The following is a 16,284-nucleotide window of genomic DNA, read 5'->3' on the forward strand; positions in this document are numbered from 1 at the left end:
GTTTCCACGTCAATTCTGCAATGTGTGCACATAGCCTTATATCTGCTCTCCTGAGTCTCTGCAGTACATCTGTGATATCAGGCTTCACAAAGCATCAAGAGTCAGGAAGGTATTTGGGAGTGGAGGATTTCCTGACAATCTGGGGAGGAGGGAGAAATGAAACTAAAAGAGCTGCGCCTGTCAGATCAGTTGTTCCTGATGGAGGGTTAAACTCTTGGTGACATATGCACAGAACAGGCTTGGTAACCTGAGAGTAACTTCCAAATTGTGATTGCTCCAATTCAACAGTTTAACCTCTAAGATTGTACTGTCAATTATAGCAGCATCAGTTTAGAGGTTAGAAATTGGGTGGTAATGCAGGCTTCCGATCGCGTTCTTATTGCAGCCAGGGGCCTACTGAAGGTCCCCATGTCTGCCTTGATACATCTATGATAGGAGCTTGGTAATTATTCAATAAACCAAATTCTATTGCTGATCCTATATTGTGAAAAATATAGAAAATGTAAATCACCCCCTTTTCTCAAAATGTAAATGATATCTAAAGAGTAAAAAAAAAAAATTAACATTTTTTGTTCTTTTGTGTTGCTGCATGCATATTTGCCTGAACTAACAAAATAAATATTCCATATGAATCTCTATCCTTGGTCACTTCACCTTTCCCCCCCAAAAAATGGAATAAAGAAAGATCCAAAAGTCATTTAAACCCCAACTTGATTTCAGTAAATTCTACACCTAGTCTTGCAAATAAACACTCATACGGCTTATACAGACCAAAAATAAAGTTAGGGGTCCTAGATACGTCTGTGTGTGGTGGCTCTTGAAGCAATGACTCCAGCAGAAGTCCACTCCTTGTGAATCTTCCCCCAAATTTTTGAATGGCCTTTTCTTAACAATACTTTCAGGACTGCGGTTATCCCGTTTGCTTATGCACCTTTTTCTATCACACTTTTTCCTTCCACTCAACTTTCATTAATATGCTTGGATACAGCACTCTGTGAACAGCCAGCTTCTTTAGCAATGACCTTTTGTGGCTTACCCTCCTTGCGGAGTGTGTCAATGACTGCCTTCTGGACATCTGTCAAATCAGCAGTCTACCTCATGATTATGGAACCTACTGAAACAGACTAAAGGACCTTTTTAAATGCTTAGGAAGCCTTTGCAGATGTTTTTTTGTTAATTATTCTAATTTACTGAGATAATGACTTTTGGGTTTCCATTGGCTGTAAGTCATAATCATAACATTAATAGTAATAATAATAATTTTATTTCTATAGCGCCGACCTATTCTGCAGCACTTTACATTTTAGAGGGGACTTGTACAGTCAATAGACATTACAGCATAACAATAGATACATAGATCAAAACAGATACCAAGAGGAATGATGGCCTTGCTCGCAAGCTTACAATCTATGAGAAAAGATAGTCTGATTGCCGTATGTGGAGTCGGGAAGGAATTTTTTTCCCCAATGTGAAGCCTACTGTTTGCCACATGGGTTTTTTTTGCCTTCCTCTGGATCAACATGTTAGGGCAGGTTAGGATAGGATATGGGTTGAACTAGATGGACTTAAAGTCTTCCTTCAACCTTAATAACTATGTTACTATGTAAAAAGGGGAGACACGGAAGGTAGATAGTAACAATTGCTTTCGTTGTTCAGACCAGGCAAAGTGTAAGAAACGGGGGTTCATGTAATGGTGCATGAACCGGTTATCAGCTGAGAATGTAACAATAGAGGGCTATTAAATGTATAAAGCATATGAGAACATGATGCGTGGAACCTGGCTATGGTAAAAGATTTTGAATGGGCAAAACAGGGATAGTTAGCTTAATGCTTTGAGATGTAGGCCAGTCTGAACAAATGCGTTTTTAGGGCACGCTTAAAACTGTGGGGATTGGGGATTAATCGTATTAACCTGGGTAGTGCATTCCAAAGAATTGGCACAGCACATGAAAAGTCTTGGAGACGGGAGTGGGAGGTTCTGATTATTGAGGATGTTAACCTCAGGTCATTGTTAGAACGGAGGGCACGGGTAGGGTGGTATACTGAAACAAGGGAGGAGATGTAGGGTGGTGCTGAGCCATGGAGAGCTTTGTGGGTGAGGCAATAAGTTTGTACTGGATTCTGGATTGGATGGGTAACCAGTGTAATGACTCGCACAAGGTAGAGGCATTGGTGTAACGATTGTTGAGGAATCATCAACATTAGCAGAAATAAACACAAAATAGATCACTACTCTATGTAATATGAGTTTCACTTTTTGTATTGAAGAACTGAAATAAATTAACTTTTTGATGATATTCTAGTTTTGTGAGATGCACCTGTATATCATTAATTCATATGCATCACTGCATTGTTCAATGTGCGTCTAGATTATGACACTGGCATTTTATACTTTAAATTTGGCTATACAAAGACATTCAAATAAATGAGAAATACTTTGGAATCACTTCTATTTGACCTTTGCGAATGATTATTCTGCACCAGTTTACAATATTCTTCATATCTTTGTATTTATTTTAGGTGGCACCAGGACCAATGAAGACTTGCCACTCTGCTTGTATCCCAAAAGTTATTGTGTACTGTTGTAACTGTGGGAGGAAAGGTCATTGTGGTTATGTGAGTATTTAATTGATGTTTTTGATGCTGCCACATTTGTGAAAAAGGAGTCTTTATAATAAAGTGAAAGACCTGATTCTTTTCCCTGTTTGTAGTTTTAACCCTGTGAATATTGAGAACAAATCCTAAAACTTTCAGATGTAACAGTACACACAATAATATTGTATCTTACAGTTATTAGGTTCTTTAGAAGGACGTAGATCTGGGGATTTATTCTGACGGAATATAGGCTGAACTGGATGGACAAATGTCTTTTTTCGGCCTTGCTAACTACCGTATATACTCGAATATAAGCCGAGATTTTCAGCCCGTTTTTTTGGGCTCAAAGTCCCCCTCTCGGCTTATATTCGAGTCATATACACCGGGGGGTCGGAGGGGGGCGGGGGTGTCAGGTCATACTTACCCGTCCTGACGCTGTGTCTTGAGCCCCCAGCTTCTCCCCGTGCTCTCTCTTCCTGCCTTCAGCGGTCACGTGGTGCCGCTCATTAAAACTCATGAATATGTGAATATTAATGAGCGGCACCACGTGACCGCTGAAGGCAGGAAGAGAGAGCGCGGAGAAGCTGGGGGCTCAAGACACAGCGTCAGGACGGGTAAGTATAGCGATACTCACCTGTCCTGTGTCCATCGCTGCTTGCTGCTGTCTGTCATCGGTCAGTGACTTGAGACAGCAGAGGGCGCGGTGACGTGATTAGTGCGCACCGCGCCCCCTGCAGTCTGGACGTCACTGACTGATGACGTGGCAGATAGCAGTGAGCAGCCATGGACGCAGGACAGGTGAGAATCTGACACCCAGCGACGGAGAGGTGAGTATGTCATTTTTTTTATTTTTACATGCTGCAGCAGCGGCAGCATATGGGGGAATAATCTTAAGGAGCTTCTAATGGGGGCAGTATATGGGGGAACAATATGGAGCTTCTAATGGGGGCAGTATATGGGGGTACAATATGGAGCTTCTAATGGGGGCAGCATATGGGGGAACAATATGGAGCTTCTAATGGGGGCAGTATATGGGGGAACAATATGGAGCTTCTAATGGGGGCAGCATATGGGGGAACAATATGGGGCTTCTAATGGGGGCAGCATATGGGGGAACAATATGGAGCTTCTAATGGGGCAGTATATGGGGGAACAATATGGAGCTTCTAATGGGGGCAGCATATGGGGGAACAATCTATGGAGCTTCTTATGGGGGCAGTATATGGGGGAACAATATGGAGCTTCTAATGGGGGCAGCATATGGGGGAACAATCTATGGAGCTTCTTATGGGGACAGTATATGGGGGAATAATCTATGGAGCTTCTTATGGGGGAATAATCTATGGAGCATTTCCCACCCTAGGCTTATACTCGAGTCAATAAGTTTTCCCAGTTTTTTGTGGCAAAATTAGGGGGGTCGGCTTATACTCGGGTCGGCTTATACTCGAGTATATACGGTATGTTACTATGTTAGTTACACTAAAGAAGTGACGTACAGGATATTCGTAGATGACTAAAGTGGAGGCCTTGAGTGTGGATACTGTTATGCTGCTAGACAACCAGAAGACTCCTTAACTCCTAAAGGACAGACTGTGATTTGCTCTCCACAGTTATAGCAGAAAAAGCATAAACTGTAATTTTTTATCCATGCAAAATACCCAGTTAAAGGGAACCTGTCACCCCCACAGGCGTTTTTAACTAAAAGAGCCACCTTGTGCAGCACTAATGCTGCATTCTGTCAAGGTGGCTCTTTTAGTTGGGGTCCCTTCCACCGCTGAAAGAATCGTTTTTATGTCCACTGACATCACATGATGTCTTCTTTCTCGCGCCTGCGTGGACGCGCGGCCCGAGATCCCGCCCCTCAGTCTCTTCTGATTTATTTCACACTGCGGGGCGGGATTTCGGGCCGCGCGTCCACGCAGACGCGAGAAGGAAGACGACATGTGATGTCAGTGGACAGGCAGCGCTAGCTGCACATGCCCAAGAAACAAGATTACAGCGCAGGCGCTGGATAAATAGCTGAACGCTGAGGAGGCGGCGCCCAGAAGAATGGCGGAAATGACTGATGGCTGTGAGGCGTCTGTGTCCGGGGGGAAAGACCTGCCCCCCCCCCCCCCGGACGAACTAGAGGTATGAGTGACAAGTTATAAAAACGATTCTTTCAGCGGTGGAAGGGACCTCAACTAAAAGAGCCACCTTGACAGAATGCAGTATTAGTGCACAAGGAGGCTCTTTTAGTTAAAAACGCCTGGGGGGGTGACAGGTTCCCTTAAAAAAAAAAAATACTAGATATATAATTGCCGTATTGCTGGTATTAATAAGGCTGCAGGAAAACATTGCATCTTCATTGACACTTTCCAAAAATGCACAGTGTAGTATTTCAAATGTTATACCACCTTTTTAAATAGAAGAGTTTTTCTAAAATCCTGTTAATTAACTGCTATAATGAAAAAAAATTGTGATTGATGTTTTTCAGGAGTGCAATCAAAGGAGAATGTATAGCTCAATGTACCCCAGCTGTGAGCTTGTGTTCACCTATGATCAGAAGCAAGATATCTGTAGAAGGAATTGGAGGGTAAAACAGAAGTTGAAAGGTGACAAAATAAAAATATATACTGTGAATGTTACATTATGGTACATATGCAGACAAATTCTAGGCATTTCACTGTATGCGAATATAACAAGCATTTTTCAAATAAGGAGTTAAATGTATTATATATATACACTCACTGGCCACTTTATTAGGTACACCATGCTAGTAAGGGGTTGGACCCCCTTTTGCCTTCAGAACTGCCTCAATTCTTCATGGCAGAGATTCAGCAAGGTGCTGGAAGCATTCCTCAGAGATTTTGGACCATATTGACATGATGGCATCACACAGTTGGCGCAGATTTGTCGGCTGCACATCCCTGATGCGAATCTCCCGTTCCACCACATCCCAAAGATGCTCTATTGGATTGAGATCTGGTGACTGAGGAGGCCATTTGAGTACAGTAAACTCATTGTCATGTTCAAGAAACCAATCTGAGATGATTCGAGCTTTATGACATGGCGCATTATCCTGCTGAAAGTAGCCATCAGATGTTGGGTACATTGTGGTCATAAAGGGATGGACATGGTCAGCAACAATACTCAGGTAGGCTGTGGCGTTGCAACGATGCTCAATTGGTACCAAGGGGCCCAAAGAGTGCCCAGAAAAAATTCCCCACACCATGACACCACCACCACCAGCCTGAACCGTTGATACAAGGCAGGATGGATCCATGCTTTCATGTTGTTTACGCCAAATTCTGACCCTACCATCCCAATGTCGCAGCAGAAATCGAGACTCATCAGACCAGGCAACGTTTTTCCAATCTTCTACTGTCCAATTTCGATGAGCTTGTGCAAATTGTAGCCTCAGTTTCCTGTTCTTAGCTGAGAGGAGTGGTACCCAGTGTGGTCTTCTGCTGCTGTAGCCCATCTGCCTCAAAGTTCGACGCACTGTGCGTTCAGAGATGCTCTTCTGCCTACCTTGGTTGTAACGGGTGGCAATTTGAGTCACTGTTGCCTTTCTATCAGCTCGAACCAGTCTGCCCATTCTCCTCTGACCTCTGGCATCAACATGGCATTTCCGGCCACAGAACTGCCGCTCACTGGATTTTTTTTCTTTTTCGGAACATTCTCTGTAAACCCTAGAGATGGTTGTGCGTGAAAATCCCAGTAGATCAGCAGTTTCTGAAATTCTCAGACCAGCCCTTCTGGCACCAACAATCATGCCACGTTCAAAGGCACTCAAATCACCTTTCTTCCCCATACTGATGCTCGGTTTGAACTGCAGGAGATTGTCTTGACCATGTCTACATGCCTAAATGCACTGAGTTGCCGCCATGTGATTGGCTGATTAGAAATTAAGTCTTAACACACAGTTGGACAGGTGTACCTAATAAAGTGGCCAGTGAGTGTGTATATATATATATATATATATATATATATATATATATAATATGGAATATCCATTACTTACCCATTGAAAAAAAAACCTGTCCTATTGAAAATAGAAACAGCATATACTCTACTCCTGGACCGGCACTGTAACAGTACTCGCTTGACACTGTTATGTCACGTGAGCCCTGTAGCCAGTCAGCAGTCCTCAATGTATGCGTTTCATCTGAGGAAAATGTGAGTGAAGCAGCCCATTGGCAGCTACTGATTGGCGGCAGAACTCACAAGACATGTGTTACGTGAGCGCCGGCAACTACGTTGCTTTATCTGCCCCGATCCGGCATGTGAGTATCGGTTTTTATTTTTAATGGGGTAATATTTTATTTAATTAAAGGTTGTCCAAATAGTGGACAACCTCTTTAACGCCTCCCCAACATCTCCCATATAAGTCGAGCGCAAATATATGGAGTGTACTCAGAGGCTGAATCCACGTCATACCCAGCAGATAATGGCTGGGTGTTGCACTAGGATCTGCCTCTAAAAGCCGTAGTTGTTAAATGCCGCTGTCAATGTGTGACTGCAGCTTTTACAGCACAGGGGCATATCGTTTCACGTGCCCATCAGCCACACTCGACATAATTACAAGTTGCTAATTGGTTACTCTGGCGCCTGAGGGTCTGCTGAAGACGCACATGTTTGCCATCACAAATCCCCATTGAAACCCAGCCTTGGCATCAAGGGAGACCGTGATTTTTAATATGTATAGCAATACTAAAGTATTGCTGTATATAGCATAGGCAATCAGACGATCACAAGTTCAAAGTCCCCCAAAGAAAGTAACAAATAAAGTAAAAAGTAAAAATTCCAAACTTTCAAAATATAAAATCAAATAACATGAACGTTAAACACTATAAACAGAAAAAAAAGTTTGAACCTCCAAAATTGCGTCTTTTTTGGTCGCCACAATGACACAAAAAATTAAGTAAACAATGAAAAGGTCATATCTATCAAAAATGGTGTCAGCTCATCTCGCAAGAAACCCTCACGTCTCCATAGACCGAAAAATGATAATATTAAAGTTCTCAGAAAATGGCGACACAAACCAAACATTGTCTATTTGTATTTTATACAAATTTCCTAATTTTTTTCACCCCTAATATAATAAAAGCACTGGGAAAATTTGATATCTTCATAATCAGACTGACCTGGAGAATATTGATGCCAGGTCACTTTTACAGCACAATGAATAGTGTGAAAACAAAGGCCAAAGAACATCAGAATTGCATTTTTTTTTTTTTGCTGTTCCACCCAACTATCAATTTTTTTCCTGTACATTGCATTGTAAAATGAATGATGTCATTCAAAATTACAACTCATCCTGCAACAACACAAGCCCGCATACGTTTATGTGGATGGAAAAATAAAAATGGTATCCCAATTAGAAGGGGAGGAATAAACTAGAACATAAAAGCCGAAATTGCCACCGTGGGAAGTGATTAAAGCAAAATTCTCATCTTAAACATTTACGATACATCCATGGGTTTATAAGTGGATTTCTGCGGTATTCTATAACCCCTTCACATGCACACTGCAGGACCTGCATTCCCGCAAAGCGCAATATATATACGGTGCCGCTATTTGTTCTTACCATTCTGCATCGTGCGGTGACTGAGTAAAGATGGCTGCTGTCTCTGACAGGAGGCCATCCCTGTACACCGCGCCGAGAGACTGTACCCTCCCCCCCGCCGTCTAAGACAGCACCAATCACAGCAGTCACAATGGATGGGGTGATCGCGATATCACATCTCCTGATTAACCCCTTTGGCGCTGATTGGCTGAAAAATATTTACTAACCAATCAGCGCCAAAGGGGTTAATCTAAAATAGCAATCACCATCTATATTTCAGAGTTGGCGTGTAGAGCGGTTCTATACCCCCTCTGTGTACCTGAGAGAGAGAAAATTATTGATGGCCAGGGCGATCCTCCTGCGATCTGTGCTGGCTGCTATGTGACTAATCTGTGATCACAGCAGCAGCAGTTCTCCATTCCCTGTTCCAGTTTCACCCGCCAACCCACCACTTCCAATTACAGCCACTCCCAATTATATTTTTTGCGCGCGCGGCGTCCTGCACTGAGTAATCATGCTGTGCCCGTGGCCGCAGCTTTTTGATCAGTATTGCTGCTGATCAGAGTCTGCACCAAAGGACTTTTTCGTTTTTCTGATTTTGTTTTAGAAAAAAATAGTACAGGGTAGCTTTTTTTTCTTTTGCAAAAAAAAAAAAAATGATCTCTGGCTAATTTATTAGCTAGTGCATTAGGAGAGCGTACTTTGAAGTGTTAGTGATGTCCATTTTTCTTTAAAAAAAAAAAGTTAACTCCGAGTAACTTTATAGGCAGGGCATTAGTGTAGTGAACGTCACTAATTTTTTTTTATACATACTTATTTTTTTTTTTTTTTTTTTTACATCTACTAAATTTTCTTTTCATTTTTTTTCTTCTGTGTTTCGTCTTCATTTTTCCTTTTTACCTTTTTCTCTACGTTTGTCTCTATACTTTTTATAATAAATAGTACCCTTTACAGAAGCCCCACACAATACACGTGTAAAAGCACCACTTATATATCTCCAGTGTTTTAAAGAATAAAAGAAAAATGGCCCATTTGTCAAGAAGATGCTGTTCACCAGAGGAGGCATACGCTTTACTTGCGTTCGACACGGTTTCAGGCAGTGAGGAAGATCCCTCATTCCTCTATTTCTCTTCCTCCTCATCTAGTGAGGAAGGGGCCCCCAGCAAGACGCCCTATGGCCCAAGCAACCCCTACAGCAATCCATCCGATATGGACTCCACCCCCTGAAAATAATCAACCTTTTATTCCTGATTTCATCAGCAGCTCAGGAATCCAATCTGAAATTACAGGCCTCACTGAAATTGACTTTTTCATATTCTTTTTCAGCTAGGAAATAATATATCCTCTCGTGGCCCTGACAAATTTGCGTGCCCATCAATTTTTCATCCAAAATCTTACTTCATCATATGCCAGATGGACCCCTGTAAATGCACAACCCCCCCACTTCTCCTGTCTTCCTTCCTTCCTTCAGCGGTCACGTGGTACCGCTCATTAAACTCATGAATATGCACATATTTATGAGTTTAATGTGCGGTACCACATGACCGTAGAAGAAGCCGGGCTGCAGAGACCGCGCCAGGAGGGGGTAAGTATATGCAATATTCACCTGTCCTGGGTCCATCGCTGCTCGCTGCTGTCTGCTGCATCTTGTGTCAGCGACATTTAGGCAGCAGAGGGCACGATGATGTGGTTAGTGAACGCTGCGCCCTCTGCTGGCTCTACAGTCACTGACACAGGAAGCGTCAGACACCAGTGAGCAGCGATGGACCCATACAGGTGAATATCTCAGGTGCCGGTTCCTGAGCGAGCAGCGACAACGGCACCTGGCCCCCAGCGAGGAGAGGTGAGTATGGCATTTTTTTTTTATTCAGCTGCATATAGGAGCATCTTATGGGGGGCAGCATAAGGGGGCATATTCTATGGAGCAGCATATGGGGGCATAATCTATGAAGCATTTTATGGGGGCATAATCTATGGAGCATCTTATGGGGGCAAAATCTATGGAGCATTTTATGGGACATAATCTATGGAGCATCTTATGGGGGAATAATCTATAGAGCATCTTATGGGGCATATTCTATGGCGCATCTTATGGGGCCATAACCTTTATGGAGCATTATATGGGGCATATTATTCTATGGAGCATCTTATGGGGCCATTATTAACCTTTCTGCAGCATTATATGGGGTGTATTTTGAATGGAGCATCTTATAGGGCCATCATGAACTGTATGGGGCTCCTGATTCAATATGGATATTCAAAAACATTTAACCTACTGATGTCTCAATTAATTTACTTTTATTGGTATCTATTTTTATTTTTGAAATTTACCAGTAGCTGCTGCATTTTCCACCCTAGGCTTATACGCTGAGTCAATAAGTTTTCCCAGTTTTTTGTGGCAAAATTAGGGGGGTCGGCTTATACTCAAGTCGGCTTATACACGAGTATATACGGTAGGTTTTAAACACACTGACCATCATACAATGTTAGTGTCAAAAGATATATTTCAAAGCTCCTGAGGCCAGAAGATATGATAATTAGAGGGTCAAACTTAGAGAAGTTATCTGATATCCACAAATATCAAGAGTCCCTAGTGTCCGCAGGGTCTATTAGGGTCTCTAGGGGCAACCATCGTGGAGCGGGGGCGCCACAACTTTTCCTCCCTAGGGTGCCAACCTCCGCAGCCAGGAAGGTGTGAGCATAGTTTACACCAGGGACTTCCAGTTCTCCCCATTTTTAAAACTGGTTCTTTTGAGCACTTTGTTTTTGTTGTTGATTTGTTCACTTTTGGTGTGAACCCATTTTTCTGGTTCTTTTATCAATAAAGTACGCCTGTAAATGCTTCAGAAATGATGACATTTTGACGCATTGTGCTACATATGGGCATAGTTAGAAAACCAGAGCTTTGTCAATACTGGAGTACTAATATACTCTACAGCACATCGTTATACCGTATGGCGATGAGAAGGACACAATTTGAAGCGATCCAATAATATTTGCATTATCGTGATAATACGCAGTGTCCTCCCCGAGACGATCCTAGTTTACGTGTATATAAGATTCAGCCAGTGGCAGAACACATCAGCAGAAAATTTGCTGAGGCGTACAACCTCCAAAGGGACATCAGAATAGATGAATCACTGGTTCATTTCAAAGAGAGGCTAAAATTCTGACAATACCTGCCCAGTAAGACGGCCAGGTACAGAATTAAATTGCACAAACTGTGCGAGAGTACCTCAGGATACACCCACAGATTTAGGGTTTATGAAGGGAAGGACACCCAGATTGACCCCTCTGAATAGCCCCCCTGTCTTGGGGATGAATGGGAAAATTGTGATGGAATTGCACCCACTGCTGGTTAAGGGTTATCACCTCTTCATAGGGGAAGAGGACTTGAACTCTATAGCGCCACCTGTTGGTAGTAGTGATCCTACAAGTCACAATCAACCCTTTAACGAATCTTGTAATATGACTTAGGATAAAAGCCAAATCAGAATCTCAATTTGCAGACAGTGTTTTGGGCTATTGGCCCTCGTCAGTGCAAAGTATGTGCAAATTGCCTCTTCAGAGAGGAAGAGGACTTGAACTCTATAGCGCCACCATTTGGTAGTAGCGATCTTACAAGTCACAAGTTAAAGGGTTGATTGTGACTTGTAGGATCGCTACTACAAACAGGTGGCGCTATAGAGTTCAAGTCCTCTTCCTGTCTGAAGAGGCAATTTGCATATTATTTTCCCAGAGGAGCATTGCACGGCGAATAAGCCTCCTTACATTGACAAGCCAGAGCTGGTGTGTCACTCTCCACAAGGAGAAACCTTACCCCTTAGACCACCTCTTCATAGGTAACTTTTACACCAGCATCCCACTCTTCGAGACCCTCTCTGTCAGAGGTACAGTTGCATGCGGCACCGTGCAAAAAAATCACAGACCTCCCTAAGCCGCTAATTGGGCAACTGCTGAGAGGCCAAAAGCAGAGCCCAATCAGCAACTATATGTTGGTAGTCAAGTATAAGGACAAAACGGATGTCATTATCTTGACCACCATACACCCATGTCACTGTCCAAGGTACCACAAAGCAAGTCTCAAAGCCAGATTTCATCTTGGATTATAATATGCATGTGGGGGCTGTAGATCTTTCAGATCAGGTCCTCAAACCATACAGTGGCATGCAAAAAGCTAAAGTATGGTACGAAAAATTGACCATGCACATTGTACAGATGACACTGTATAATGCTTTTGTGCTGTTTCGATCTGCAAACAATACAGGGACCTTCCTTCAGTTTCAGGAGGTAGTCATCAAGGCCCTAATGTTTGGCACTAAGGAAGCTGAGGGTCCCAGTACTTGATAGGTCTAGTTTCCAAAATGGGGTCACTTGTGGGGGATTTCCACTGTTTAGGCACATCAGGGGCTCTCCATACACGACATGGCTTGAGCAGACAATTCTATCAAAGCCTATGCTCCAAACCATCACTCCTTCCTTTCCGAGCCCTGTTGTGCGCTTAAACAGTATTGTTCCATCACGTATGGGGTATCAGCATAGTCAGGGGAAATTGAACAACAATTTCTCGAGTCCGTTTTCTCCTGTTATCCTTGTGAAAATAAAAAATTGGGAAAAATGTGAATTTTTTTTTATTTTATTTTCATGGCTCAACTTTATAAACTTCTGTGAAGCACCTGGGAGTTCAGGTTGCTCACTGCAGATCTAGATAAGTTCATTGAGGGGGTCTAGTTTCCAAAATGGGGTCACTTGTGAGGGATTTCCACTGTTTAGGCACATCAGGGGCTCTCCATACACGACATGGCTTGAGCAGACAATTCTATCAAATCCTATGCTCCAAACCATCACTCCTTCCTTTCCGAGCCCTGTTGTGCGCTTAAACAGTATTGTTCCATCACGTATGGGGTATCGGCATACTCAGGGGAAATTGAACAACAATTTTTCGAGTCCGTTTTCTCCTGTTATCCTTGTGAAAATAAAAAATTGGGAAAAATGTGAATTTTTTTTATTTTATTTTCATGGCTCAACTTTATAAACTTCTGTGAAGCACCTGGGAGTTCAGGTTGCTCACTGCAGATCTAGATAAGTTCCTTGAGGGGGTCTAGTTTCCAAAATGGGGTCACTTGTGAGGGGTTTCCACTGTTTAGGCACATTAGTGGCTCTCCAAATGCAACAAGGTGTCCGCTCTTGATTACAGCAAATTTTGCTTTCAAAAAGTCAAACTATGCTCCTTCCTTTCCAAGCCCCGCCGAGCCCCCAAACAGTGGTTTTCCCTCACATATGGGGTATCGGCATACTCTGGTGAAATTGCATAACACATTTTGGGGTCCATTTTTCTTTGTTACCCTTATTAAAATTTAAAAAATTGGGTCTAAAGTCAATTTTTTGTGAAAACAGTTAAAATTTCAGTTTTTCCTTCTGGACTGCTTCAGTTCCTGTGAAGCATCTGAAGGGTTAATAAACTTCTTGAATGTGGTTTTGTGCACCTTGAAGGATGCAGTTTTTAGAATGTCACTTTTTAGTATTTTCTCTCGTATAGACCCCTCAAAGTCACTTCAAATGTGATGTGGTCCCTATAGAAAACAATGAGTTTGTAAATTTTGTTGGAAAAATAAGAAACTGCTGGTCAACTTTTAACCCTTCTAACTTCTTAGCAAAAAAAAATGTTTCAAACATTGTGCTGATGTAAATTAGACATGTGGGAAATGTTATTAACTATTTTGTGTGACATAGCAACTCTCTAGTTTAAGGGCATAAAAGTTAGAAATTTTCAAAATTTTTGCCAAATTTGCAATATTTTCACAAATAAACGCCAAAAACATCGAACAAACTTTTCTGCTATCATGAAGTACTATATGTCATGAGAAAACAGTCTCAGAATCGGTGGGATCTTTTAAAGCATTCCAGAGTTTTTACCTCTTAAAGTGACACTGGCCAGAATTAAAAAAAATTGCCCTGGTCAGGAAGGTGATAACAGGTTTCGGGGTGAAGGGGTTAATAGTCATTTATTGATCTGATTATAAACATAAAAGAAAATAAAAAATTTTAAGCAGCAAAGTGTTCACATATCATTATTGGTTATTTTTCACACTTCTACTTTGGTCCCTCAACAGAGCTTCACGAGGCTGGACTAGTGACTTTCGAGGCTGAAGGGTCACACATAGATACAGAAGAAAATTCACCACTTCCGAAAAAACTGAGGAAACGGGAGAAAAAACATAACAAAAAGTTGAAGAAATTAAAAGATTGCTTTGCCGATAAATCCTTTAAGGAGGTGAAAAAACAAAAAAAGAAGTTTCTTCAACATGACGAAGCTGAAGATTACTTTCCTAGAGGAAAACCAGATAAGCCCAAAAAGAATAGAAAAGCCCATGGAAGAAAAAAGCCTGAACATTTATTGTTTAAGGATGTTACCAAGAGTGAGGCATTAGATGGTCAACTGAAAAAAAGCAAAAAGAAGCATCGGAAGCACAAACGTTCTGCTGTAGATCAGAGTTTACTGATGATTAAGCAGAGGAGTAAGAAATCGAAAAATGTTTAATAGTTGCAGAATGAAAAAACTTTTTTAGATCCTGAAATTACAGATCTATCATTCATGTATATTTAAAGGATTATTCCCAGAAAATCAAGTTGCTGATCACTGGGGTTCAGCCACTTGGGAACCCTAGCGATCCTGAAATAAAGGCTTTGAAAGTCCAAGAAACAGGCCCCTGCAGTCCTGTCCTGAAAGGAGCAGAGGATCATCCTCTCATTTCATTGTCTATGGTACCAGTGGGAATTGCAAAGCTTTGTACTCGGCAGTATAGATGAATGGAGCAGAGGCTGAGCATAGATACCTCTGCTTTATTCATGTCAATGCTGCAGAACCCCTATCTCTGGCCTACAAAGCCCTAATCTCATGGTCACTTGGGGTTTGAGCAGTCGGACCCCCTGTATCGGCAAGTTATCTCCTATTCCATGGATGGGGGAAAACATGATATTTTAGGAATAACCATTTAACCTGTGCCATACATGATGCCCTCCATTCCTTGTTCCCAGTTGTAATTCTGTTTTGGAGAAGTATCTGGTTTTACACTCAGGGATAATCTGCTGCATTGTTGAATGAAGGTTGCTTAATAAAAGAAAAGTTTGGATTTTTGTAAACATCAAAACATAAAACTTTGCTCTGTTGTCTTTTGTTTTTATTCGTGTTTCCATCTTGTCTTCTACACATCTTGCAAAGTTATTTTTAAAACACCCGATATTACTTGCTTATTTAGTTTACTCAATAAATGAGCTGGGAAGTTGATGTGCAGCACAGTGGCTCAATGGTTAACACTGTTGCTTTGCAGTGCTGGGTTCAAATCCCACCAATGACAACATCTGCAAGGAGTTTGTATGTTCTCACTGTGTTTGTGTGGGTTTCCTCCAAGGATATGGAATTTAGATTGCGAGCCCCAGTGATGATGGTATTTATAAAGTGCTGTGGAATTAATGGTGCTATATGAGTGAGTAAAATAAATATGCTTACAGACTGAAGAAGCCATTTAAAAGGGAATCTGTCACCCTATTTCTCACCAGCTGCTGGCACCGACATCAGGGGCTTATCTACAGCATTCTGTAATACTGTAGATAAGCCCCCGATGTAACCTGAAATATAGGAAAAATGAGTTATATTGCACTCACGCAGGGGGGTCCTGGTCCAGCTCGGGTCCGATGGGTGTCGCCGTCCTGTCCGGCGCCTCCCTTCTAACGGTGACATCTTCTTCTTTGCTACCTGTCGTGGGTCCTGCACAGGCGCACTACTCTGCCCTGTTGAGGGCAAGAGCAGAATACTGCAGTGCGCAGGCACCGGACCTCTCCCAGCGCCTGCACACTGCAGGACTCTGCTCTGCCCTCAACAGGGCAGAGCAGTGCGCCTGCGCAGGAGCCGTGACAGGCAGCAAAGAAGACGTCACCGTTAGAAGAAGGGATGCGCCGGACCATGACACCCATCGGACCCGAGCCGGACCAGGACCCCCCTGTGTGAGTGCAATATAACTCGTTTTTCCAATATTTCAGGTTACATCGGGGGCTTATCTACAGTATTACAGAATGCTGTAGATAAGCCCCTGATGTCGGTGCCAGCAGCTGATAGGTGAAAAATAGGATGACAGATT

The 16,284-nt window shown here is 42.4% G+C and overlaps 1 protein-coding gene across 1 annotated transcript in view; it reads left to right on the plus strand.

The window, feature by feature from the left end:
- Nucleotides 1–15,304, plus strand: part of ZCCHC7 (zinc finger CCHC-type containing 7) — a 248,801-nt gene extending 233,497 nt beyond the window's left edge. The window contains exons 7-9 of the mRNA XM_073549660.1: nt 2,521–2,616; nt 5,072–5,189; nt 14,260–15,304. Of these exons, the coding sequence (XP_073405761.1) occupies nt 2,521–2,616; nt 5,072–5,189; nt 14,260–14,687 (642 nt within the window). The 3' untranslated portion in view covers nt 14,688–15,304. The remainder of the gene's footprint in view (nt 1–2,520; nt 2,617–5,071; nt 5,190–14,259) is intronic.
- Nucleotides 15,305–16,284: the final 980 nt, after the last annotated feature.

The sequence above is a fragment of the Dendrobates tinctorius genome, unplaced genomic scaffold, assembly GCF_039654945.1.
Source record: "Dendrobates tinctorius isolate UK_male_01 unplaced genomic scaffold, ASM3965494v1 ptg000160l, whole genome shotgun sequence".
Taxonomy (NCBI): Eukaryota; Metazoa; Chordata; class Amphibia; order Anura; family Dendrobatidae; genus Dendrobates; species Dendrobates tinctorius.